The sequence below is a fragment of the Pongo pygmaeus genome, chromosome 15 (genome assembly GCF_028885625.2).
Source record: "Pongo pygmaeus isolate AG05252 chromosome 15, NHGRI_mPonPyg2-v2.0_pri, whole genome shotgun sequence".
Lineage (NCBI taxonomy): Eukaryota > Metazoa > Chordata > Mammalia > Primates > Hominidae > Pongo > Pongo pygmaeus.
Genome location: NC_072388.2, coordinates 102191041 through 102216464, shown reverse-complemented (window position 1 = coordinate 102216464; position 25424 = coordinate 102191041). Strand labels below are relative to the sequence as shown.

Genomic DNA, 25424 nt, shown 5'->3' with positions numbered 1-25424 from the left:
GCCATGCCCTACAGGCAGACACTGCCAAAGCTCCTGCTCACAGAGCGGGTGGTGGGCCATCTCCTGCCTGGACCACATGAGGTGCTCTGGGGGCTGGGACAGGCTGCGGATTGACACAGAACCTAGGTAGACAGGGTTTGCCCGGACCCCTAGAGGCTCAGAAAGCTGCTAAGGCTGCCTGGCCGGGCCCCCCATCATTGTGCAGCTCCCAAAATAAATCACTCCACAGCCACTTTTGAATTCTGTTTTATGTCAAGCTATAAAAACCTGGATCCTGTTCAACATACATACAAAAGCAGTACTATAAAAAATAATTATTCTAATATTAACAATATCAAACACGCTAACTCCTACACATGTACAAAGACCTTGGGCATCATTTATACCGGCCAGTTCCCGGCCACAGCTTTGTAAGGCAGTACCTGGGAAAAGGGGACGGACCCAAGAGAGCCGGCCCCAAATCCCGACTCAGCACTGCAGAGGCATCAGCAGGGCTGAGTCATGCCTGAGTCCGAAGGGCTCCCTCTCAGGCTGAGAAGGAACTCTCCAGCCCAGGGAGGAGCAGAGCCTTAGGGGTAGCACATGCCGAGCAGGAAAACGAGCTCACATTTTCCTGGGGTAGAGCGAGGTGCCCTGCAGGGCAGGGGATGAACGGAGGCTGCAGTGGGCAGAATAATGGCCTCCCAAAGATGTCCACGTGACAGTCCCCAGAGCCTGTGACTATGTTAGGTTACACAGCCAGTGGGAATTAAAGTTGCAGATGGAACTAAGGTGGCTAATCAGCTGACCTGAAAATAGAAAGACGACCTGGGTTCTCTGGGTAGGCGCAATGTGATCACAAGCATCCTTAAAAGCAGCAGAGCAGGCTGGGTGCGGTGACTCATGCCTATAATCCCAGCACTTTAGGAGGCTAAGGCTACAAGATCGCTTGAGCCCAGGAGTTCCAGACAAGCCTAGGCAACAGAATGAGACCCTGTATCCACAAAAAGTATGTAGCTGGGCGTGGGGGATTGTCTCAGGGGACTGAGACAAGAGGATCACTTGAACCAGGAGATCCAGGCTGCAGTGAGCCTTGATGCCATGACCAGGCCACTGCACTCCAGCCTGGGCAACACAGCAAGACCCTGTCTCAAAAAAAAAAAAAAAAGTGGTGGAGGGAGGCAGGAGAGGGGAGGTCTCAATGAGGTGACGGGAAAAGATTCAACCACCCACAGCTGGCTCTGAAGATGGAGGAGCCTGAAGTCAAGAATTATGGTCAGCCTCTAAAAATGAAAAGGCCAGAAACGAATTCTCCCCTAGAGCCTCCAGAAGGAGCGCAGGGCTGCCGACACCCAGATTTTAGCCCCGGGTCAGCCTTCTGAACCGCAGAACTGGAAGACCTCGTTTTGATCCACGAAGTTTGTGGAAGCTTGTCACGGCAATAGGAAACAAATACAGAGGCCAAAGGGTCAACAGTGAGAGGTCAAGCTTGCCCTGCCCCTGCCCAGACCTCAGCCAGACTTCTGGGTGGCAGGGCCCACAGTGGCACCCCCAGGGCCTGACCCTGCCTTGGGGAAAGGGGAGCCTGAGATGACCCAGGAGGTCTTGGGCCCTTCTGTAGTGGACACCAAGGCCTTGGGGGACCAGCCTCTGGTTGAGGCCTTGGGGGATGAAGAGGGAGGGCTCAGGGCCCCATTGCAGGGCCAGCCTGCAGGGGCCGTGGGGCCATCTGGATGTGACGTCTAATGCTGGCAGTGCGCACAGCTCACCACAGGACCCCACAAGCCCCTGCCAGATGAGAGTTCATCTTTTCCTTCTTTCTCTTCCAGTTCTGTCTTCCATTCCAGCATTGCTGAACCCAGCTCACGGCGGCCCTGGGCTGCAGAGGGCAGATGGGTGAGGCTCGGCCCCTGTCTCCAGAGAGCTGGAGAGGGCCCTCGGCCCCACCCACGAGGAGGACAGTCATGAGGCCGATGGTGGAGGGGCTCTGGACAGAGGTGTCCGGGGATCCCTGAGCCTGGCTGCACTCTCCCTCCTGGTTCTTTCCTTGAGTGCACACGATCAGCTATCGTTTACAAAGAGTCCTTGGTGTTGTCTGGTTGGCTGCCCAGAATGGGAGCTCCTGCCCCCATTGGACATGTAAACAAACCAAGGTCTGTCCAGTTCCAGCTGACAGGGCCTGCAGCTCCGCCAGGGCTAGGCAGAAGCAGCATCAGAGCACAGGAGACCCGGGAGGAACCGAGAGCCAGTGCTGCTCGTAACAGCTCCCAGCGGGGTGTGCCCAAGGCTTGCTGGGCACTCACAAGCAGGTCAGGCCACAGGAAAAGCTAACCAACCTTTATAAGGGAAAATAGGGGCCGGGAGGGCTCCTGCGCCCCTGTGCTGACGTCCAAGATGCTCCGGATGCTCTTGACCTCACTGTTGGATAGGTTCCCCTTGATGGCCAGGATGGCGCTTAGGTGGCCTTTGCTGGCAAAGAGAGCATCCTGTCAGCCCAGCCTGTCACCCACACCCCTGCTCACCAGCTCCCTGCACTCCTGGCCAGTGCCACAGGGCCCGACAGCCAACACCCGGCCCACGAGGGGGCTGCACTTCACTCTCCCTCGCCCACACACTCCACCTGATGGTCCCAAGAGCAGCCATGCCCCAGCCTGCTTCAGGCTGTTCCCCCTGCAATGTTCTTCGCAGGCCCTGAGATGACCGCCTCTTCCCACCCCTTAGGTCTCCGCTAAGATATCCACCCCCAAAAGGCTTTCTTGTCTCTAAAGTCAGCACCTCCTATTATTCACAACCTTGGTTAAACCCTATTTACAACTTGTAATTGTCTGTTTCTTTGCCTGATTATGTCATTATTATTGCTGGCTCTCAACAGAATGTGAGCTACTTAAGGCAGGATTGAGACCTGGCTTCTCTTGTACTTCATTGCATCCTGGTAACTAGAACAGAGGCTGACACCTAGCAGACTTCTCTATAATTGTTGGTGGCATAGGTAGATGGATGGTGGGTGGGTGAGCAGATGGATGAGAGCTAGATGGGTGGAGGGATGGGTGCATGGATGAGTGAGTAGATGCATGGGTGGATGGGTGGCTGGGTGGGTGGTTGAGTGGATGGATAGCTAAATGGGTGGAGGGATGGATGGATGAGTAGCTGGGTGGATGGGTGCTTATATGGGTAGGTGGATGAATAGATGGATGGATAGATGGGTGGGTGGATGGGTAGACAGGTGATGAGTGGGTGAGAAGATAGACGGATAGCCAGATGGGTGAAGAAATGGGTGGATGAGTCTATGGGTGCTTGTATGGTGGCTGAATGAATGAATGGGTGGAATGGATCAGACAGGGACTCGACTTGGCTAAGCTGGGGTCAACCTCGTCAAGACCCATTCAAACTTACCCTAACATGTCAGAGGACCCAGCCCAGGAAGAAACAATGTCCCTGGCCCACCAGAGCCTCAGGCAGCCAAGGGCTAAGCCTCCACTCCCGAATATGAGCCCTGGTCCCAGAGCATAGGCCTAGGCCCCAGAGGCCCCCCAGGCTGGGTGAAGCTGGCCTCTCTGGTCTCAGTCTCCCCTGTCGAGGCAGTGTCAGGTAAAGCTAAGAGTGTGGGCCATGCAGCCAGACACTAACTAGCCGTGTCACCTTGGACACATCTCGTGAGCTCTCCAGGTCTCCTCTGTGAAACGGGAATGGAAAGCATTGTCCTCGTAGTGCTGTGGTGAAAGCCACTAGAGTGAGCCCCTGGTGAGGTTCACACAGTGACCGGCATGTGGGCAGCTGCCAGGATCTGGGTTCCCAATGCCAGCCCTGTGAGGCCTTGGCTACAGTGATGTGACAGTGGTCCTGAGGTGCCCCAGGTTCTCACCTGAAGTCAGGGTAGCAGGTGGCATAAGTGGCCACCTCAATCTTGATGGCACTGGGGTCCTGCAGGCGAATGATCTCGGCCAGCGTGGGGAGAGCAGGCTGCAGCCAGGTCGCCGGGGAGCCCTGCAGGAGTGGGTGTGGTTGGAGGGAGGGACCCAGGGGTCCAGAGGCTCGGGTCAACAACTCGTTGGGCTTGGAGAGGCACCAACGGCCTATCTCCGACCCTGAAAAGGCTAGGGGAGAAGAGGCAGCCATTTCAGGGAGGGGTGGGAGAGGCAGGCAGGGGCTTACGTGCTGGGTGCAGAAGTGCTGGATGGTGTCAGCACTGGCCAGGATGTGCCCAGCCAGCTGCTGCTGCTGCTCGGCGGTCTTGAGGACCAGGCGCCGCTTGCTGAGTTGGATGATGTACTCCTTCACCAAGTGCAGGTGCAAGGCCTCCATGAGCTCCTGGGAGGGCAAGCAGCCAGGGGCGTGTGAGCTGTCTGCTGATGGGGAGCTCACCACCTCCCTTGAAGCCTTGTAGCCAGGCCTCCAGAGAGAGGCAGATGCCAGAGCAAAAGACTGCACACGCGCTCGTGCGTCCACGTGTGTGTTCACATGCTCACCTGTTCACATGTGCGTGCGTTCACATGCTCATGCATTCACATGTGTGTTCACATGTGCCTGTGTTCACATGTTCACATGCTCGAGTTCACGTGCATGCTCACGTGTGTGTTCACGTGTGTGTTCACATGTTCGTGCGTTCGTGTGTTCACATGTTCGTGCGTTCATGTGTCCACATGTTCGTGCGTTCATGTGTGTTCACGTGTGTGTTCATATGCTCGTGCGTTCATGTGTGTGTTCACGTGTGTTCACATGTGGGTGTTCACATGCTCGTGCATTCATGTGTGTTCATATGTATGCATGTGTTCACATGTGCGTGCATTCACATGTGTTCACATGCTCGTGCGTTCACATGTGTGTGTTCACGTGTGTGTTCACATGTGGGTGTTCACATGCTCGTGCATTCACGTATGTGTTCACATGCTTGTGCGTTCACGTGTGTGTTCACATGCTCGTGCATTCACATGTTCATGCGTTCACATGCTCGTGCCTTCACGTGTGTGTTCACATGTGCACATGTGTTCACATGCTCGTGAATTCGTGTGTTCACATGCTCGTGCATTCACATGTGTGTTCACGTGTGTGTGTGAGCACATGTGCGTGAGTGTACACAGACGTGCTAGTGTGCGTGTCCAGGCTGCCCCCCACTCCCCAAGACCCAGCCACCAGCCCAGAGCCTCCTCACCTCCCGGAAACAGCCCTGCAGCTCGGAGAACTCAGGCAGCCTCGTGTCCACAGTGGCGATGATGTTTTCCAGGGTCTCCACGGGGGCCGCCCAGCGGGTGTGCGTGAACCTCTTGAACAGTGGCTGAGACAGGAGAGGCAGGATGTCTAGTCACGCCCTGGAGAGGAAGGGCTGCCTGCCGCAGACACATGTGCCTGGTGGAGGGGCAGGGGGCACTCAAGGACTCCCAGGGAACCCAGGCCAATCTCAAGTCCCTGCTCACACACAGGAAGTGGGAGCCTGCTCTGTGCACCCTTATCCAAGGTCACCCAGTGCGGCTCAGGAGCCAGGAGAGCCTGTCTGCCGGCCCGGAGGCCAAGTCCACTGCCACTTAAATAAATAAATTCCTTCATAAACAAGACCTTGTGCTTGGCTGGGCCTGGGAGATCAGTGCTAGGGGATCTGGGGTCACCGCTCGGGCTTCCACCACACTCAGGCCACCCATGGCCGCTAGTCCCTGACACCGGGAAGGGAACCTCTCCCCTTCCTTTTGAGAGACCCCCACTTTACACCCTGCTAAAGGAACTACTTCTTTTCACAGCATTTTCTGTGGATTTCTTGGCCCATAACAGATATGACCCCAGCTGCCGATGACCCTGAGCCTCAGTTGCTGGGAGTCAGGCGCGGGGACGGGGGTGGATAGGAGGGGCTGAGGGGATTGAAGGAAAGGTGTCTGCAGGCTTGGGACTGGGCTGGGTCTGAATCGGGGAGGGGCAGTGAAACTTTTCCAGGCCCTCCCAGCCCCAGGCGGCCCCTCTCAGGCGAAGCCCCAGGACATGATCGGCGGAGTTCAGAGCCTGCCAGGGTCCCCAACCGGGCATCACCGCTGCACCAGAGCTGGCCCGCAGTGCCGTCCACAGGCCTGGAGTGTCTCTTCCCCACATCTTTGCTTCTGCCACTCCTCCCTGGGGGCACCTTCCAGTCCCTCCCTGGGACCCCCGCAACACTGGGCTCCTGAGGGCAAGAGGCTCCCGCTACCTTCAGGTCCTCATGCAGGTTCTGGAGCAGGGTGTCAAAGCCGTGGCTCTTGAGCTCACCCAGGGGACCCAGCAGGAGGCTCAGGGTGTCCTGGGGTACCTGCCAATTCTGCTCCATGGACATCCTGGAAGGTGGAGGCAGAGAGGTCACCCCAGCCCTGCTCAGCCTATAGCCCCATACCCAGGGAGCCAGACAGCCCCCTCTCTTCACTCTAGAACCCTCAATGGCTCCCCATACTCTATGGGATCAAGTCCTCCCATCCATGTTCTCCATGCCCCCAGGACACTCCTCCACCACATCCCCTTGTAACTGAGGGCAAGTGAGCCTCCTCCAGCGGTTTGCCCAACTGCCTAATAGACAGATCACTATACCTACTTCACAGGGTTGCTTTAAGGATAAGATAATGGGTGAAACATCTGCCTGTGTGCTTGCCCCAGGCAGCACTTGGGAATGTTTGCTGCTGCTGCTGCTGCAAGCCGTGGTGTCCTCACACATGTTGCTGGTTTGAATTCCACTTTCTGGCCTAAGCAGCTCCTCCTCCCTCCATCTCCCAGCTCCCCTCTCCTGCCTGCCGAGTGACGCCCGCTCCCGCAAGCCCCTCCCAACACTCTCACCGGAAGGACAGGCAGTTGTTGATGTTGGCAATGACATTGGCCCTGTAATTCCTCAGCTGTTTGCCTCTCTCCAGAAATTCATTAAAGGCACGCTGGTAGCTGGTGAAACCAGAAGGGGCACATTACATTCAGGACCAGCCCAAACACTGGGACGACAGCAGCAGCCTCCTCACCCTCCCTGCCAGCTCCCGGGGTTCACTTTTCTGTTTGGCTGCCCATAGCCAAGGGAGGGGCCGCTAGCGCCTGGGCATCATGGAACTGGCTTCACAAGCTAAGGCCAGGGCTCCTGAAGAGGGTACCAGCCCATCTTTGCTGCTCCCAGGCCCTCTCTAGAGTTGGGAGACCAGGTAGCAGTGAGCGTGTGGTTGGCTGGAGAAGCCCTCAGAGGTTGAGAGGGAGAGAGAGAGAGAATTCAGGCGGTGGAGACTAGGAGTGTTGTATGAAGGGGTGGCAGGGGTCTCAGTCCCTCCTGGGGTATCCTCTTTGAAGCTAGAGGCTGCTCTGCTGAGAGCTTTGCTGATGGGGTGGGCGCAAGGGGCTCCCACATTGAATCCTGGTGGAGGTCAGACCACCTGAGGCTCTCAGTGCCCTGGCTGAATGGGAAACAACTCCTGGCTCAGAATGACAGGGACAGGGGTGGAGGGAGGGGAGCCAGCTCAGCTCCCCACCTGAGGCACTAGGGAGGGGCCGTGGCTCTGAGAGAGGTGGCTACAGGGACCCCATCCTGGGCACACACCCACCTCCTCAGGAACGCAGGCAGCTCCACCAGCAGCACCTGCTTTATCTGTGAGCCCAAGTCCAGTGTGATGCTCTCAGCCTTGGCCTGGGCCTGGGAGATGATCTGCAGGGTGTGGTGGGTGAGCTGAGCAGGGGCTCACCTGGACAAGGGGGCAGGGGACAGGGAGGAAACAGGCGGGAACAGAGGGGGTGCCCCGAGGTGGGCATGAGTAGGCACACAGGACGGAATGTGCGTGGGGCTCCCCATGCACGTGCACGGGCGGTACGTGTGCCCTGGGGCAGATCGCAGTACCTGGATGATGTCGATGGCCAGCTCGCTGTGGCAGTAGCCGTCCAGCCTCTGGGGAGGCACATCCTCAGCCCAGCGCTGTGCCTCTAGCTCCAGAGCTCTGTCCATCAACTCCCTCACGTTGGCCTGGAGGAGGAGGGGCAGGTCACTGGGGCACTATCCCTCACCTCGCTCACCTGGAAGACCCGTCAAGCTCCCTGCCCGTGTCCTGTCTGTCTCCAAGCCTCTCCTCTGCCGCCTCCCTGCCCCTCCCCGGCCCAGGTGGAGACTCACCGCCTCATTGGACAGGAATGTGGCCTCCAGCAGCCGGATCTGCCTGGGGGGCAGGAGGCTCCCGAGCCCCATACCCTGCAGCTCACCCACCAGCTTGGGGCTGTTGATGATGTCACTGCAGGCAGGGGAGGCTGGCATGAGGACAGCTACACCCAATCAGCACCACCCCTCAAGCTAGAGCCCAGGCCCTCAGCCTCAGTCTCTGGCAGGCCCAGACTGCCCAGCACACCCTCCCGCACCCCCACCCGGTCCCCATTTCAGATGACGGGTCCTCCATCTACTTAGTTTGGTTTGGAACAGAAACTCTGAAGTCATCATGCCTCCTCTGACTCTCTCACCCCCCCGCCATTAGGTCCTGCTCCAAAATAGCCCCCAAAATCAGCAGCCTCATGCCACTCTGGAGCCCTGGCCAGCTCCCATCAGCTCCCCGCTGGCTCACTGCAAAAGCCTCCTCCCGGCCTCTCTGCTCCTTCCCTCACCTCCAACAATTCCTTCTCCACCCAGCAGCCAGAGCCACCTTTAAGATCTGATCTTCTTCCTGCTCCAAGGCTACCTGTCACCCAGATAAAACCCTGCTCCTACTCACAGCAGCCCTGGAATCCAGCCAGCTCCCAGCCCACTGCGCTCCAGCCCTGCAGGTCTTGGGCATCTCACCAGCCCCGGCCACCTCCCAATCCCAGGGGTAGGCCAGAATGGGCAGGAAGGGCTGCCCCAAACTGCTCCACAGACGCAACTTGGCTCACTGTCGTGGCGCCTCTGCATCGCCCCAGAGCTCCCAGGGGACGGCCCAGCCCTGGCACTTCCTAAGAGGCCTCTGTCTGCCTAGCAGCTTACAAATGACCTTCTGTCTGCCTCTCACCCAATCCAGATGCAGCTGTGTCCCTCCGTTCCCCACATTGCTGGCACACAGGCTTCAACGATGCCCCCCTGGACACCCTCTCACCAGGGCTCCATGCCCAGCTTGGCTTTAGTTGCCTGTTGCTAACCCCAGACCAGCAGACCCCGAGGTCACTGGGACAGAAAGACTGGCAGGCAGGGGTGCAGGTGCCCGGCATTTCCTGGTGAGTCAGGACGAGCAAGCGGGAACTGGCTCCGGGCTGGGTTATCTCTCCTGCGGCCCTGCGGCCCCTGCCCTGTGCCAGTTCCCCTATGCCCTGCTGACCCTCTCCCACCCCCCCCCCACCGGGCCCTTTCTCTATCCTTCTGCCAGAGGCTGACCCTTCAACACCAACAGAGCTCACAGGCCACCCAAGGCCCCCGAGACGGCAGACACTGCCCACACTATCTATACCTCCGGGCTTCCTTCCTAAAGTTTCACACTAGGATCTGGGGCCAGCAGTGGCCAAGCCCCACAGTAACAGCCCCTGGACTCCCCCGCCCTGGGCCTTTCCACACTGCAGTAAGCCTCTCCCCATGCAGACCGTGCGAATGACGGGCACGCCCAGGGATCCATGGAGTCAAGGGATGCCTGAGGCTGTACTCAGCAGGGGTACCAGCTGCACAGCCAGCCTCCCACCTGAGGGGCTCCAGCTCTGCGGTGGGCTCACAGGGTAACCCTACACAACGGGGGTCTAACAAGATACGTGGCCCTAGCCCACCCCTTCGAACTCTCCTGCCTGGGGGTGCCCGCATAGCTCTGCTCAGCTCCAGAGTGCCCTGGAAGAGGACATGCTCAGGAGCACCGACCTTCCTCTCACCTTCTCCCCTGCCTGCCCTATCACCCCTCCTCCTGCCTCCTGGCCTGATTCCCTGAATCAGAGAAGGACCGCTGGCTTTCACCTCCTCCAGGCTGGCTTCCCTGACTTCTCCAGGACTGCTTTGGGCCCATGCTCTGCACGGGGCCTGGCCTCTGCTGCCACAGCCCTTCCAGCTCTGGATGGTTATTGATTGCTTTGCCCCCTCCTCAGACTGGGCGCTCGTGAATGAATGCAATCCCTACCATTTTCTGTGCCTCAGTTTCCCCAACAGCAGAATGTGACTGAGGCCCAGGAAATTAAGGATTCCAAGAGCAACGCAGACCCAGCCCCAGCCTTATCCCTGTGTCCAGGCCCAGTCTCTGCCTGTCCAGGCTCTGCCCCAGGGAGTCCAAGTCCCACCCCTGCATTCTCGGACCCAAAACTCTGCAAACACCGGCCTCACTAAAAGCTGCCGGCGGCACACCTCGACACCCCTCGACATCCCTCCTACAGAGGACACCCTCCCTGCCGGCCCGGGCCCAGCCCCTCGTCTGCTCACTTGGGGTAGAGGTTCTGCACCCAGACCAGCAGCATGTAGGTGTCGCGCTCGCACAGCTCGAACTGCGCCATGGCGGCCAGGTGGGCCGCGAAGTGCTGGTGGTAGCTCTCGGCGTAGGCCGCCACGACGCCGAACTCGGCGGGGAACAGCGGCTTCAGCCGCTCCACCACGGCCTCCAGGTCCTCCTTCATGGTGCGGCCCAAGTGCAGAAAGACGCTCTCGGGGACATCGGCGCCCGCGGCCGGCCGCTGGCCCATGCGCTCCTCTGCTGCCTCCGCCACGCCGCGCCGCCACAGCTGCAGCCAGCGCCGCGGGCGCGTGGCCGCCAGCCCCGAGGTCCCCGGCCCCGCCGCCGCCGCCTGGCGGTCCTCGCGCTCCTGCTCCGCCACCACGGCCAGCGCCTGGCGCAGCCGCTCGGGCGCCGCCTCCAGCGGCCGTCGCAGCACGCCCAGCACCTGGTCGCGCAGTAGCTCGTACAGCGCCTCCACCTTGCTCTGGCGTCGCACCAGCTCCTGCTCGCTCTCACCGCCCGCCGCCGCCGCCGCCGCCAGCTCCCGCTCCAGCGCCAGCAGCGGCCGCGCCGCCTCCAGCTGCCCGCGCTCCAGCGCCGCCTTCAGCTCTTCCACTGCGCCGGGAAAGCCGCGTCAGCCCCGGCCCCAGCCCACCGCCCACCGGGCGGGGCGGCCAGCGCCAAGCGGGACCGTCCTCCCCTAGACGCGCACAGGGCCGGCGTCCAACACCCTAAAGGGTGATGTCGGTGTCCCTGACTAGGCTGAAGGCCTCCCAGCCCCCCAGATTGGGGCACAGGTGAAAGCAGGGAGACAGACGCGCCTTCCAGCCCCACTTGCCGGCCCACTGTGCAAGTGGCTCACTCACGCGGATGAGCGCCAACCCCGTCCAGGCCCCAGACTAGCTCTAACCCAGGGTCCTAGAGCACCTGTGGAGGGCGGGCCATCCAGCCCCTGCCTGGACCCGGCTGCGTCCTCGGGCTCCGCTGAGCTGGGCTGACCCTTCTTCTTCTTCCCTTTGGTGAAGACGCAGAACACATTGGCCAGGCCTTTGGACTTCTTCTTCTCCTTCTTCTTCTTGGCCGCCTCTTCCTCCTCCCTATATGGGGCTGCCCCAGCCTCCAGGGGTGGCACCAGGTCCTCAGAGGAGGCCTCCGACATGGAGGCCTCTGACTCTGCCTCTGATGTGGACGGCAACTTTTGGGGGCTTCTAGGGAAGTCGAGGGTGCCTGGCACAGGCTGATGACCCGAGAGGCCTTGGAAGAAGGTCATCATCTTCAGCATCACCCTGGTTCAGGCCTGCAGGCTCCTGCGGGGTCGGGGGTAAAGGCATCAGTGGTCACCATGGACCGGCCCTGGCTCCCAGGCCAGACACACAGCTATGCTGGCTGCATTGAGTACACTCAGTCTGTTTCACCCATTCAACCACCAGGGCTCTGCTCATCTCCTGGCCCAGATGAGCACCAACAACTGTGATCCCTCCCTGGCCACGAGCGTCTCACCACCTACAGCTCCCCTTCCAATACTTCACAGCCCCAGAAGCAAGGAAGAGGCTGGGGACGCCAAGCCCGCCACACAGAGGGGGGCTTTCACTTTACTTGGGCAAATCCTTCGCTGACAGCCCACCCTCTGGGCAGGAAGCAGGCAATGGACACCTCCCTGGATCCCACGGGACGGTAGGGAAGAGGCGGGGCATGGACTCTGTCCCTTTGGACAGAGCAGGAACAGAGATCCAGAAAGGTCAGGGACATGCCGGGGTCTAGAACACCAGAAGCCGGCCTGAGACTGGAACCCAGCCTCCTCCTGCCCAGACCCAGCCCCTCTGCCATCTTGCCCAGTTCTGATCCAGCGGTGGGGTCACAGAAACACAGCTGCTCCAGCTGGGCCGTGAACGGGGCAGAGCCTGACCAGGATCTACAGAAGCCACAGCGGGTAGGAACTCAGAGAGCCTTTCACACATCACTGGGGCAAGGGGCTCAGCGAGTCACAGGGCTGCCTGAAGTCACACAGCAACTCGGGTCCAGAACCCAGGCTTCCTGGCTCCCACACCCCCCCAAATGGGATCATAGCATCATCACAAAGGCTTCCAGTTTCTGCAGCCTTCCTGGGTGCCCATCCCATCTCTTCCTTTCTCTCATCTGGAAGGGTGTTATTTTGGCTTAAACTGTCCCTATAGTCAACAGCTTGGGCTTGGAATTCAGGCCACCTGGTCCCAGAGCCCAGCTCTCCCCCTGCCTCCACATCCCCGGCTGTCCTGCAAGCTACATCCAGACAGGCAAGACCCGAGCCTCCCCCAAGTCCCTGCCCAGCACCTGACCGTTGTCAGAGCAAGGCCAGGTCCACTGGAGAAGAGCATGGCTGATCTGAAAGGGGGAAGCAGGAAGGGGCTGGGCCTCCCCAAGAACTGGGGTGACCTGTAACCTTGATGCCACCTGTCTGCCCCACCCCAAGACTAAATGCATGCAGCCTTGTCTCATGTATCGTGGTAACTTCAAGTGACCCCTGAAACAGCCCTGCAAGGCAGGCAGGATGATCCACCATCCAGAAGGAGAAACCGAGGCTGAGTAGGAGGTGTTTGCCCCAAGCACAGCAGCCATGGGGGCTCAGATTGGGCCCATCAGACTCTTCCCATGGCCCCGCTGCCTCCACCAGCCCCACTACCCTGTCCCCATCCTGGAGGGGCTTGGCCAGAGCCACCTGAGGGACAGCAAGCCTGGGCTCCTCCCACCCCCAGCCCCTGCCATGCTCACCCAGTGCCCTGGGCAGAGTCCCACACTCCTGGATGGCACTGGCCCCCCTAGTGCCATTCGGGTTGAGCATTCCACTCCAGGACCAAGAGGGGCGTGCTCCGGGGAGCCTCAGGGGCAAGGCCACGGGGCACCTCTGCTCCCCACCCAGTGCCCCAACTTCGCTTCCCAGCCCCTCTCAGGTGCATGCCTAGCACCCGCAGGAGCTGGTCTGTCTGGCAGGGCCGCTCAGCCCCACCCTGGGCGCCCAGGCCCCACCTCTGCCATTCTCCTGGGGTGGGGAGGGTAGCCCTTACCAGCAATGCTCCCTGCCAGCCTCACCTCAGCCTTCCCTGTCCCACCCCACATATACAAGGCTCTGTCCCACCTCCAGACACAGCTCCTGCAGGACCCCCACAGCATCACCGCCTTCTCCCCTCTGTGACACGAAACCCAGAGCGCCTGAAGGTCCTGCTGCAGCCCCCTGGGCCTTGCCCCAGGTCTCCACTCTCCGAGGCAGCTGGTGCCATGGAAAGAGAAACGCTTTCAGTGTGGGCTCAGCACACCTCTCACTAGTGCGTGGACTGCACACCTCCTTCCTTCACAAGCCTCCGTTTCCCCTTCTTTGAAAAGGGGATGAGGACCCCCACCTCACAGTGCTGCTGAGGGGATGTGGCCAAACCGCGTGGCCAAGTGCTGGGCGCCTAGCTGGGCCTCAGTGGGGGTGAGTCTCCTGTGTCCTGAGTCTGTCCTGCAGGCAGCAGCGAGCGGGTGCAGCCAGAAAGGAAGAAGGGGAGGAGGGGCGTTCCTTTAAGCCTTGCCGCTGGTTGGGCCCACTGAGGCAGGAAGGGGCCTGCTGGGAGGCTCGTAGAGTGGTCACAGCCAGTGGCTCAACACCGCCCCCCAGCCTCCTGCTGCCCGGCCTCTCCTCAGGTCCACTGGCCTGGCTCGCCTTCCCGGTCAGGGCTGATGTCCACACACCTCCCGGGAGCTCGCTGGGCCCCGCTCCTTCAGTCCTGGGCAGGATGTGGAAGGCGCACCCATCCCCCGATGAGGACACCCGGGCACGGGCGAGGAAGTGACTTGGCCTGTGTCGCCCGGTCCCCGGGGAGTCACGCAGGACCTGGGGCCTTTCTGCTGCTAATGGAGGGGAGACCCCTGTGCCCGCCCCAGCCCCGCCCTCCCTGCCTCTGGCAGGTCCGGGCCCTCCGCCGCGAGCGCCAGCCTTGGCCCCTCTGCGCCCCGACGCGCGGACGCTGGGCGCCAGGGCCTCAGTTTCCCTGGCAGTGGGGCCAGGGTCCCTGGGAGCGTCCAGCCCCCTCCTGTCCCCGCCGCCGCGACAGGCTCTTCCCGCGGGGAATCCGGCCTGGCCTCGGGGTAGGGGCGGGCGAGGAGCCGCGCGGAGCGGCGGGGAATGGACGCGTGGAAACGGAGGTCACTTACCGTGTCCTGGCCGGGCCGCCACTGTCCTGGCCCCAGTTGCGCAAGGCCTGAAATAGTCGCAGACTCGGCCCCGCCCCGCCCCGCCCGCCCCTCCTTCCCCGCCTCGCCGCAACCGCGGAAAACCCGCGGGCGGAGGCCAAGGCCCAGTGTGGCCCGGCTGTGTCCCTGCGTCCCAGGGGCTGGGCGCGCCCGGCCTGCCCAGCGGGGGATGCGGGGCGCTGTCACTTCCTCCCAGCAGCCGGGCAGGGGCGGGGGGCTGGCCGCGCGTCGCATGGTATGTGGAGTTCGGGGGACGGCACGGGGAGGACGGGGTTGTCAGGCGCGGGGCCATTGTCCGACGACGGCTCCTGATAGGCCGCCTGGATGGGGCGCGCTTGGCCGCGTTCCCGCGTCACAGACCGGCTCCAGCTGCGGGAGAGCCCGTCCCACCCCAACTCCCCCAGCCGCCGCTCTGAAGTGTTCCGGTATCACCGTGGCCACAAGGAGGCAGGGGACGGGGGCTTCCTGAAGGAGGCCCCCTGAGGGGAAGGGGGCTACACGGCTGGCCAGAGTGCTGGCCGCGCGGCTGTGCACAGGGCCTTGCGCCCCTCCGGTCGTCAAGCCTTGCTTGAAATGCGTAAATGCGGAAAGGTGAAGTGGCTGACCTGGGTCACACCGCTTTAAGTAGCGGAGTGGGGTTCCCTAGCCAGGCCTATGGGACTCCCGCTGGAGCCTTTCCCCCTCTGGGGCTAGGGCTGGACCCACAGGCTGCTGGAGCAGGCAGAAGGGGAGGGGCCCAAGGCCCAGACTCCAGGGCCTCGTCAGGATCATCAACCCGGCTTTGCCCATTCAGCGCAGGCCTCCGTTTCCGGGCCTGTTTCCCCATCCACACTGTCTCTCAGGGTCTGTTTTGGGAGATGTGGGGGTGGGGCATGTGGGGAGGATGGAAAGGGGCTGTGAAGGGAACCCACTGGAGATTCACTTCCTTCCTTATTTCACATGCTAGGCTAGGAATTCCTGCCCTCTGGAAAGGACCCAGTCATTTAGGAATTTCCCGCTGGGCACGGGCTTCCCTCCTGCCTCATTGGGGCCTCTGCTCCTCCCCTCTTTTGTTTGGCCTCTTTCCCCGCCCCCTGCTCACTCCGCCAGCCCCTCTCCAGCCTAGTAACAGGTCTTCCAGGACCAGGGGGGCCAGCGGAGTGGGGGCGGCTGTGGGTTCAGGTGCCCTGGGAACTGAGAACTTCCTTTTCCAGAGCGCTGGCCAAGCGCCAGGTTTGCACTCGGATTGCCATCCCTCCTGCCTCTGGGGAACCTGTGGGGGAGCGGATGCAGGAGGCCGCCAGGATGCAGGATAGGGCGTTAAGGCTGCCAACCCCACCCCTTCTCTCCTAGGACTCCAGGGATGACATTTTTCAGATGACTCCACAGAGCCACGGTGTCCCGGGGCTGGGAGGGTCCTTCCATCCGCACTGCGCAGATGGAGTTCATCCACACAGGGGCGATGAAGATACGGGCTGAGGGGCCCTGGCCGGCGGCTGCCTTCACGGCTGGCTGCTGTGGCCTCATTGTGCAATCCCCACAAGACTCTCCTGCCAGACTCTGTTCCCCCACCCCCTCACCTCCCCTCCCATTCCCAAGCAGATCGGGAAATTACTCGGGAAGTCTGCATCTGCCAGGAGGGCGTTGTCAGGCCTTAGGCTCCACTGTCCCCTCGGAGGCAGCCCCTGGTCTCCACGGGCTTTGCAGGGCCGAGGCAGGGCTGCCACCCTTGTCCCCCACTGACAGCAGTGGCCGGCCCAGAGCACCGGCCGGGGATTGGGAAACGAGGCTGCTGCCTTGGACTTGTGTCTGCACCAGTCACTTCCCCTCTCTAAGCTCAGGCATGAGGGTCAATGTTAACATACGTGAAGTCCTCAAGGAAAGTCTTCTGAAAATGGGGCAGCATGGAGGCCCAAGGGATGACAGCCAATGGGGCCCATAGGGCAGGAGCAGTCCTTACCCTCTTCTCGCAGATGCAGAAAACAGTTCCCAAGAGGCCAGGCACTTCCAGAGGAGCCAAAGGCCAGCCTATGGCTCCTCCCCAGCAGGAAGCCAACATCACATGCTGGGTGGGGATGTTTGTGACCAGTGGCCAGCGGCTGTCCCATTCCCCAGCTCCCCAGGGCACAGGCCAGGGGCAGTGAGCAGGGGGCTCTGCCTGGCGGGGAGGGCAGCAGACAGGAGCAGACTGGCAATGACCTCCCCATTTAGCCTTGAAGGCGAGTGCGCCAGCACCTGGCCAGGAGCCACGGTCAGCTCCTCGCACGCAACCCAGGGCCTCAGAGGCTAGGACACATGGGATGTTCCCTCCCTTCTCTCTGCCAGAGCAATGACAGCTGACTTTTCAAAAATTATTATGGTACAATATACATAATGCAATTTATAATCTTTTAAGTGCACAGTTCAGTGGCATTAAGTATATTCACAGGGTTGTGCAACCAACACCACCCTCCACCTGCAGAAATCTTCACCTGGCAAAACGGAAACTCTACCCACTATGCACTAACTCCCCTTTCCCTCTCCCCCGGGCCCTGGCAACCACCTTTCTACCTTTCGTCTCTGTGGTCTTGACTATTCTAGGTACTGCAAATAAATAGTCACACAGCGTTTATCCTTTTGTGTCTGCATCTGCCAGGAGGGCGTTGTCAGGTTGATTTCACTCAGCATAATGCCTTCAAGATTCATTCATGTGGTAGCAGGTATCAGAATTCCTTTCCTTTTTGAGGCTGAATCATATTCCATTGTATGGATGGGCTACACTGTGCATCCATTTATGTCTCCGTGCACACTGGGATTGCTGCTACCTCTTGGCTGCTGTGTACAGTGCTGCTATAAAACATGGGTGTACACCAGGTGTGGTGGCTCATGCCTGTAATCCCAGCACTTTGGGAGGCCCAGGCGGGTGGATCGCTTGAGCTCTGGAACTCAAGACCAACCTGGGCAACATAGTGAGACACTGTCTCCACCAAAAATACAAAAAATTAGCCAGGTGTGGTGGGGTGCACCTGTAGTCCCAGCCACTTGGGAGGCTGAGGTGGGAGAACCACCTGAGCCTGGCAGGTTAAGGCTGCAGTGAGCCATAATTGCACCACTGCACTCCAGCCTGGGCAACAGAGTAAGACCCTGTCTCAAAACAAAAACAAACAAACAAAAGACCACGGGTATGCAAATATCTGTTCACGTTCCTGCTTTCAATTCTTTTGGGTAGACTGCTGATGTTTGTTGATCTCCACCGGTGCCAGGCGTTGTTCTAAGTGTTTTGTATACATTAGCCGATTTCATCGGACAGCCTAATGAAGTGGGCACTAACTCTCTTCTTTTCACAGATGAGGAAACTGAGGCACAGAGCGGTCCAGTCATATGCCAGCCAGTGGTGAAGCTAGGAGCCCCTTCACTAAGCACAGCGTTATCTTGCTTCTCCTCCAATGTTGCTCAGCGTCTGAAATTCAGCTTGATGTATTTAAGTCAGACACAAGAAAGGACTTCCAGACCAAGGAGTTAAGGTGCAGAAATGGGAGGTACTATCCTTCACTCCTTTTTCACCTTGAAAAAAAATTTTCCCAATCTTTTTCATTACCTCATTTAGCCCATTAATTAAACCTCCACCTGCACCCTGTAGGGCAGCAGAAAAGGCCGATTCAGCACGGACCAGAGAATAACACAGGGAGGCGCATGACTGGCCCTCTCTCTCTGCGTTCTTGAAGGCACCTAGAGGAAAGCTCTCCAGAACAGGGGTAGTTGGGGCTGGGCATGGTGGCTCACCCCTGTAATCCCAGCACTTTGGGAGGCCGAGGCGGGCAGATCACCTGAGGTCGGGAGTTCGAGGCCATCCTGACCAACATGGAGAAATCCCGTCTCTACTAAAAATACAAAATACAAAATACTGAAAATACAAAATTAGCCAGGTGTGGTGGCACATGCCTGTAATCCCAGCTACTCGGGAGCCTGAGGCAGGAGAATCACTTGAACCTGGGAGGCAGAGGTTGCGGTAAGCCGAGATCACGCCATTGCACTCCAGCCTGGGCAACAAGAGTGAGACTCCATCTCAAAAAAAAAAAAAAAAAAAAAAAGGAAGAAGGAAGAAGAGGGCAGTCGAAGGCAGAAGGGAGAGCAAGAGAGCAACCTGGAGCAGGGCCCAGGGTGGTGGGTGATCACGAGGGGCAGAGGGCCTATAGGTGGCTGGGCCTGGCCAGAGGCATGGCTGCAGCTGCTAGCCTTGGTCACAAGAGTGGTGCTGACCTCAGGGTGGGTCCCTAGTCCCTCCCCCAGCAGCCCGGGCCCACTTCCCTCTGCGTGATGACTTGCACTTCCCACTGCCCTGACCCTCGTTCCCAGGACCCCAGCACTCACCCTGCTTCTCCCTTTCACTTCTCAGGCTGTCACCGCCCTGAGACTCTTCCTGGGGATGCCCTACTGTCTGCATGGGGTGGGGCCATTGTGTTCCCTGCTGACAGATGAGGAAACCGAGTCTCAGAGAAGCAGGCACAGAGGTTGAGGCCTTAAGCCTGCGGTCCCTGCTGCCACCCAGCCTTCCCCAAGAGGAGCAGTGACTTGCTCAGCATCACCTACAGCTCCATGAGACCCTGGCTGAAGTCTGCTGACCTCCTCCGGGACTGTGGGATGGCCAGGACAGCTGACCAGAAGCCACTCTCACGGCACATCCCCTCCTGCAAAGGAGGGAGCATGAGGACCCTCAGCAGCCCAGATATGCACCATCAGGCGGTACCCCACCCCAGCCCCACGGGACACTGTCGATTTGTTGATAGCCCCCCCGCCCCTTTCCTCCTAGGAGGAAGCCAGGCCAAGGATTCCTTTCCGTATTTGACAGATGGAGAAACTGAGGCCTGATGACGTATGGCTTCTGCAGCTCTTCCATGAGTCTGACCCACTGTCCTTGCTGGAGAAGGGCCACGGGAGAGAAAGCAGGGCCTATGGGGCAGCAGGACCCCACCAGTGGCCTTCCAAATAGTGTGGTGTAGGAGGGCTTCCTGGAGGAGTGGGTCCTGGTGGAACTCATGGGCATAGGAAGTTCTCTATGCCAGCTGCAAGCGGCCACTCTCCTCCCCAAGTTCAGCTCTCCTGAAACTCTAGTCTTTCACCACAGCTCTCTGGTAGTGATGCAAAATGCCCAAGTTCCGCTCCGGTCCCTTCTGCCTGGGGTTCCTGTAGAACATGGGCCCTTCTCGGAGCCGGCATAATTTCCAGGAAAACAGCTGCAGAGCCACGGTCTATGCAGGGTTCTGCCAATGACAGAGGCCAGTCACGTGGCAGGAGCTCTCTTGTGAAGCCCAGTGCTGCTTCATGGGGCTATTTGGGGAAGGGAGACGGGGAGGAGAGGGGAGGGAAGGGGAGGGAAGAGGAGGGAAGGGGAGGGGAGGGAAGAGGAGGGGAGGGGAGGTGTTACCAGGAGAGACTGTATCCAAGTCCTGAAGCACCAAAGTATGTTAGCAGCAGCAAATCCATACAGGTCTGCAGCAACCTCAGTTCTTACCTCCTCAGAAAAGAGAATTCAACTGAGAGGTCTAAGGCAAAGTGAGAGAGACTGCAGCAAGTTTCAAAGCAGGAGTGAAAGTTTATTTAAAAGCTTTAGAGAAGGAGCCTGGGCAACATGGCAAAACCCTGTCTCTACCAAATAATAAAAATAATAACACAAAAATTAGCCAGCGTGATGGTGGACACCTGTGGTCCCAACTACTCGGGAGGCTGAGGTGAGAGAATCACTTGAACCCGGGAAGTGGAGGTTGCAGTGAGCCCAGATCATGTGGCTGCACTCTAGCCTGGGCAACAGAGCAAGACCCTATCTCAAAAAAAAAAAAAAAAGGCTGGGAGCGGTGGCTCACGCCTGTAATCCCAGCACTTTCGGAGGCCAAGGTGGGAGGATCACCTGAGGTCAGGAGTTTGAAATCAGCCTGGCCAACATGGTGAAACCCTGTCTCTACTAAAAATAAAAAATTAGCCGGGTATGGTCCCAGCTACTTGGGAGGCTGAGGCAGGAGAATGGCTTGAACCCGGGAGGCAGAGGTTGCAGTGAGCCAAGATTGTGCCACTGCACTCCAGCCTGGGCGACAGAGTGAGACTCTGTCTCAAAAAAAAAAAAAAAAAAAAAAGTGGACGGGCGCGGTGGCTCACGCCTATAATCCCAGCACTTTGGGAGGCCAAGGCAGGCGGATCACCTGAGGTCAGGAGTTTGAAATCAGCCCAGAGGTTCGATTCCAGCCCAGAGGTGTCTGAGTCCAGAAGCTGATTCGAAATGCCAGCCCTGACTCCTGGACCACCAGAGTCCAGCACACGGTGGGCACCTCACAAACAGCAGAGCTTCCCATGATGAGGCAGGAGAATAGGAGGCAGGGAACCTAAGGCTGTTTCATTCCAACTTCCTAGAACTATATTGAAAGGAAAACCCATACAAAAAATTAACTGGGCGTGGTGGCGGGCACCTATAATCCCAGCTACTAGGGAGGCTGGAGTGCAATGGTGCTATCTCGGTTCACTGCAACCTCTGCCTCCTGGGTTCAAGCCATTGTCCTGCCTCAGTTTCCTGAGTAGCTGAGATTACAGGTGCCCACCACCATGCCCAGTTAATTTTTTTATATTTTTAGTAGAGACAGGGTTTCACCATGTTGGCCAGGCTGGTCTTGAACTCCTGACCTCAAGTGATCCACCCACCTCGGCCTCCCAAACGGCTGGGATCACAGGTGTGAGCCCCCGCGCCCGGCCTCACCCTAGCCTCTGACTGGTTGCTTTTTACAACCAATCAGATGTCTGCACAGGAGTGTGACCTTTGTAACTTCACTTCAGCCCCTGGTCGGCTGCTTTCCGCAACCAATCAGGTTGATTGCAGGCCACCACTTCATTTACATGAGGTGAGCATGAAGTGGTCAACGGGAAACTTCCAGGGGATATTTGGACCCAAGAAGATTCTGTATCTGGGCTGTTGAGCCGCTGCTCGGGCCACTCCCACACTGTGGAGTGTACTTTCATTTTCAGTAAATCCCTGCTTTCGTTCTTTCGTTGCTTCATTCTTTCTTTGCTTTGCTGGGCATTTTGTCCAATCCTTTGTTCAAAACGCCAAGAGCTTGGACAACTTGCAGTCATGACCCTCTACTGGTGACCTTTGTTTTCCCCAAGATTCTAAGAGTCCATTATTTGAGGATTCTATCCGTCTAAGAGCCTTGAGTTCCTCATTTGATGTTTACAGGGATCAAGAACGACTGCCTAGGCCAAGCGCAGTGGCTCATACCTGTAACCCCAGCACTTTGGGAGGCTGAGGCAGGAGGATCATTTGAGGTCAGGAGTTTGAGACCAGCCTGACCAACACGGTGAAACCCTGTCTCTACTAAAAATACAAAAAATTAGCTGGGCAAGATGGTGGGTGCCTATAATCCCAGCTACTTGGGAGGCTGAGGCAGCAGAATCGCTTGAACCTGGGAGGTGGAGGTTGTAATGAGCTGAGATCACGTCACTGCACTGCAGCCTGGGTGACACAGTGAGACTTCATCTCAAAAAAAAAAAAAGAAAGAAAAGAAAAAAAGAAACGACTGCCCTATCCTCTCAACCACCTCCAGCAAAAACAGGTTCCTCACCAATGCCCATTCATATAAATTCCTTGGGCAAGAATCACTTTTTAACAACTCAAGTGTCCTGCAAGGAACCTCGGTCACTTCTGGGAATGGGAGCAGGAAGACTAGAGATAAGAAGGGGACTTTTTACCTTATACCCTTTGTGTATCTTTTAAATTTTGACCTATGTGAACGTTTTGCTCCCCAAAACATTATTAAGCATTTAACACATTTTTAAGGCTGTTAATAGATGGGTGGGCATATGTGCAGACAGAAGTGAGGGTGTCCCTGGAGAGGCCCAGGCCCCCGGGACCCAGGAAAGGATGGACCGAGGGGTGGGTGTGACTTGTCCAAGTTTCAGTTCCCTCCAAGTGTTTCACAAGACCAGGGTCCCAGGAGGCCAGGCTGAGATTTGGGTGGCTCCCAGTGAGATCTGATCCTGTGACCTGGGGCACTATGGGCCCTGCCCTCTGCAGTGGCAGTCTTGCTGCAGCACAGTGACCGGCAGGTGCCCACTGACCAGCCTTCCACAGGGAAGGGGGGGGACGGGCAGTGTTGTGGGGCAGCCCACTCCTGGCCACCCCCCTGGGCCTCATGATGGCCTGTGAGCTGCGTGCACCGACGGCAGCCCTGGGCTTCTTTGTGGTAGCAAAGGAAGGAAGTTTGATTGGGGACGGGGTTAGCCTTGGGGACCCTGCAGCCTCCTCTCCCAATGTGGGCAGCAGTGAGGGGTCCTGCAGTCACCTTCCAGCTGCTGGGGATGCTGCCCCCATGTACAGGGGCCCCCTGAGTACTGAAGCCAGGAGGCAAGGGGCTGGGGTCACCAGGCGAGGAAGGAAGAGGGCAAGCTGTGCAGGCCTGGAGGGGACACACGGACCGCCACTCACAGCACGCCCTCTTGCCAGGAACACTGCGAACAAGCTCACTGGCTCCCTACTGGGCACTTCCTCCCACGTTACCAACAAGAAGACTGGGTCGGTCCCCCGCTAGAAGGGGCAGAGCTGAGACTGGAACACAGGCCTGCATGGCTCAGTCTCGTGTGTCTCCCACATGACACACTCAAGCAGGGGCCAGCCACAGACACCAGGAGACCAGGAGGGAGGGATGGCCTCGGAGGGCTGCTGGGCCCCAGCCTGAGCTGGGGGAGGCGGCTCTCCAGTCTCCTCTCACCCCACACACGCTGTCCCTGGGCCAGCAGGTGTGTGTGTGCGCGCGCATACACACATACACACACACACACACATATACACACATACACACACACATACACACATACACACACATACACACACATACACACATACATACACACACACATACACACACACACATATACATAAATACACACGCACAGTGGATCATCTCTGCAGATCAGAGTGTGCGGGCCTGGGGCGTGTGGGTTCTCTGTGTCTTCTCTCTGCCCTCCCAGTTAGGCCTGGGGTGGGGCCCCAGAAGATTCACAGAGCAGATCCAGTCTTGAGCACCTCAAGCTCAGGGACAGAGACCAGAGGGGACCCCAGGACATGCAGGAGCCCCAGGCCACGGTGGCACTGAGGGAAGCCCAGCTGGCCCTGAAGAGGGAGGAGACCTGGGCCATGCAGCAGGGAACAGGCGCCGGCAGAGGCTGGGGGCCAGGGGCCGGCAGGCAGGGCCTGGGGGCTGAGCTTGGGGGCAAGTAGGATGGTTCCAGGCTGTCCTGCTTTCTGAGAGGAGTGAGGAGACTGGGCAAGGGCCTCCATCCTGGGGGTGCTGACAGGGGCTGGTGCACATAGGTGCACGTGCACAGACACAGAGACACACACACACACACACACACACACACACACACACACACACACGGACACTTCCTTATCAGCCAGGTGACCTGGCCAATGAGAGCCCAAGTACCTCTCTGACAGCCAGCCCCACCCCCGCCCGCACCCTGCAGGCTTGGCCTGGACAACAGATGGCCAAGGAAGCACTGCAGGCTCATTGCAAGGTCTCATGGGCTCAGCCTCCACCCCTTAGGGCAGAAAGGCCAGTGGCCAGACCCCAGGACTGAGGCACCCAGGGTGCCCTGGTCTTGGCCCCGCCTCTGCCCCCAGCCTCCCTGACTGCATCCTCTAGGAGCTGCCATCCCACCCCCAGCTCGGCCTGGCTTGGCCTGGGAAGCCCCAGCCCGCAGCCCCCAGCCCCAGCCACCGCTGGGTTCAGGAGGATCTGCACACATGGCACACACACCCTCCTGGCAGGGAGATACAGGTGCACATGTGCACACAGTTCCTGCCAGGAAAACCCTGACTTCCTGTCTCTGGGCCTAGGAACCCTCAGGGTCTAAGCCGGGCTCCCCTCCCTCTGCCACCAGCCGCTCAGCCTTCAGCACCTCTCCCCAGCCTCTCTTGGGGCCCCCCGCTCCCGGTGACCTCCACTCAACTGAGGTTTTGCTCCAGCCTCAGCACCTCACCACCCCAACCCCAGGGTGCCCAGGGCCTTCCCGTAGGTGGGCCTCTGGGAACATGGGGTCACAGGGAGGCCAGGGCCCCAGCCTTAGGGCTGGCTCTGACTTCACCCTCCCCAGCTGAGGAGGCACTGACAGCACCCCCATTTCACAGCTGGAAAAAAAATGAGGCAGTGAGATAAAGGAACCTGCCTGCATTCTCACCCGTGGGAAGTGGCAGAGCCAGGACGGAACCCCCTCCCCAACCCCACAGCCCAGCCCCAGGACCCTCCAGCTCCAGCCAAGCGGCTCAGTGAGGAGCCCGAGACAGAAGGGTGGGGAAGGGGGTGGCAGGGGCTCTTTGGGGAGAACTTGACCAGGACCAGACAAGACCAAGCCCTCCCCTCTCCCCTCCCATGCACGCTGCCTGGGACACTCATGGCCACCAGGTCAGGGGTGGGGTCAAGCAGGGGAGAGGCTGACCTGTCAATCACCTGCCGCCTCTTGGACCCCTCCCCTAGGAAAAGACATGCCCCTCTGGCCCCTGGCTGGGAGGATCCTAAGCATGATGCAGTGCCGACCTCTGTTCTCTGCCAGCCTGTCTTCCCATCAGGGACGGGACCGCTTATTGGCACCAGCATCACATACCTGCCCCCACCCCAGCCCTGGAGATGGGGAACCCCAACCCTCCCACTTCCTCATTCCTGCCCCACCTGCCCCACCCTGCCAGGGGAGGTCTGGATATTCCCTTGCCCCAGCCTGCCCTGCTCCTGACCTCCAGCCCTGGTACCCCCATGGAGGAGGGCACTGCCCCAGCACTTGCTCCCAGAAGAGACAGACAAGCCCCGGGCACTCAACCCCCAGGCTCTAGGCCCCAGCAAGACTCAGGCTCCAGGCCCCAGCCCTGGCGTAGGAACTGGGGCAGGTCTGCCCGGGGAACTGCCCCCTGACTGTCCACAG

The 25424-nt window shown here is 59.2% G+C and overlaps 1 protein-coding gene and 1 long non-coding RNA gene across 2 annotated transcripts; one reads left to right on the top strand and one right to left on the bottom strand.

The window, feature by feature from the left end:
• Positions 1-230: 230 nt before the first annotated feature.
• Positions 231-14614, bottom strand: TNFAIP2 (TNF alpha induced protein 2). The gene is made up of 13 exons (XM_054449364.2): positions 14472-14614; positions 11232-11611; positions 10295-10919; positions 8060-8174; positions 7790-7912; positions 7500-7600; positions 6760-6858; positions 6146-6269; positions 5129-5251; positions 4132-4287; positions 3842-3963; positions 2316-2448; positions 231-1858 (listed from the first exon to the last, which is right to left on the bottom strand). Exons 2-13 carry the CDS (start codon positions 11584-11586, stop codon positions 1745-1747), a joined length of 2190 nt encoding a protein of 729 aa, XP_054305339.1. The 5' UTR covers positions 11587-11611; positions 14472-14614; the 3' UTR covers positions 231-1744.
• LOC129013041 (uncharacterized) lies at positions 14588-20145 on the top strand. The gene is made up of 3 exons (XR_010123793.1): positions 14588-14745; positions 17816-18007; positions 18865-20145. It is a non-coding gene; the product is annotated as an uncharacterized LOC129013041 (long non-coding RNA).
• Positions 20146-25424: the final 5279 nt, after the last annotated feature.

Excerpts from the sequence above, each read along its gene's own strand:
- TNFAIP2 (XM_054449364.2), bottom strand. The coding sequence starts at position 11,586 with ATGCTGAAGATGATGACCTTCTTCCAAGGCCTCTCGGGTCATCAGCCT. Across the intron at positions 10,920-11,231 it reads GGATGGCCCGCCCTCCACAG|TGGAAGAGCTGAAGGCGGCG; the intron begins GTGCTCTAGGAC and ends TTCCCGGCGCAG. Across the intron at positions 6,270-6,759 it reads AACAACTGCCTGTCCTTCCG|GATGTCCATGGAGCAGAATT; the intron begins GTGAGAGTGTTG and ends TCCACCTTCCAG.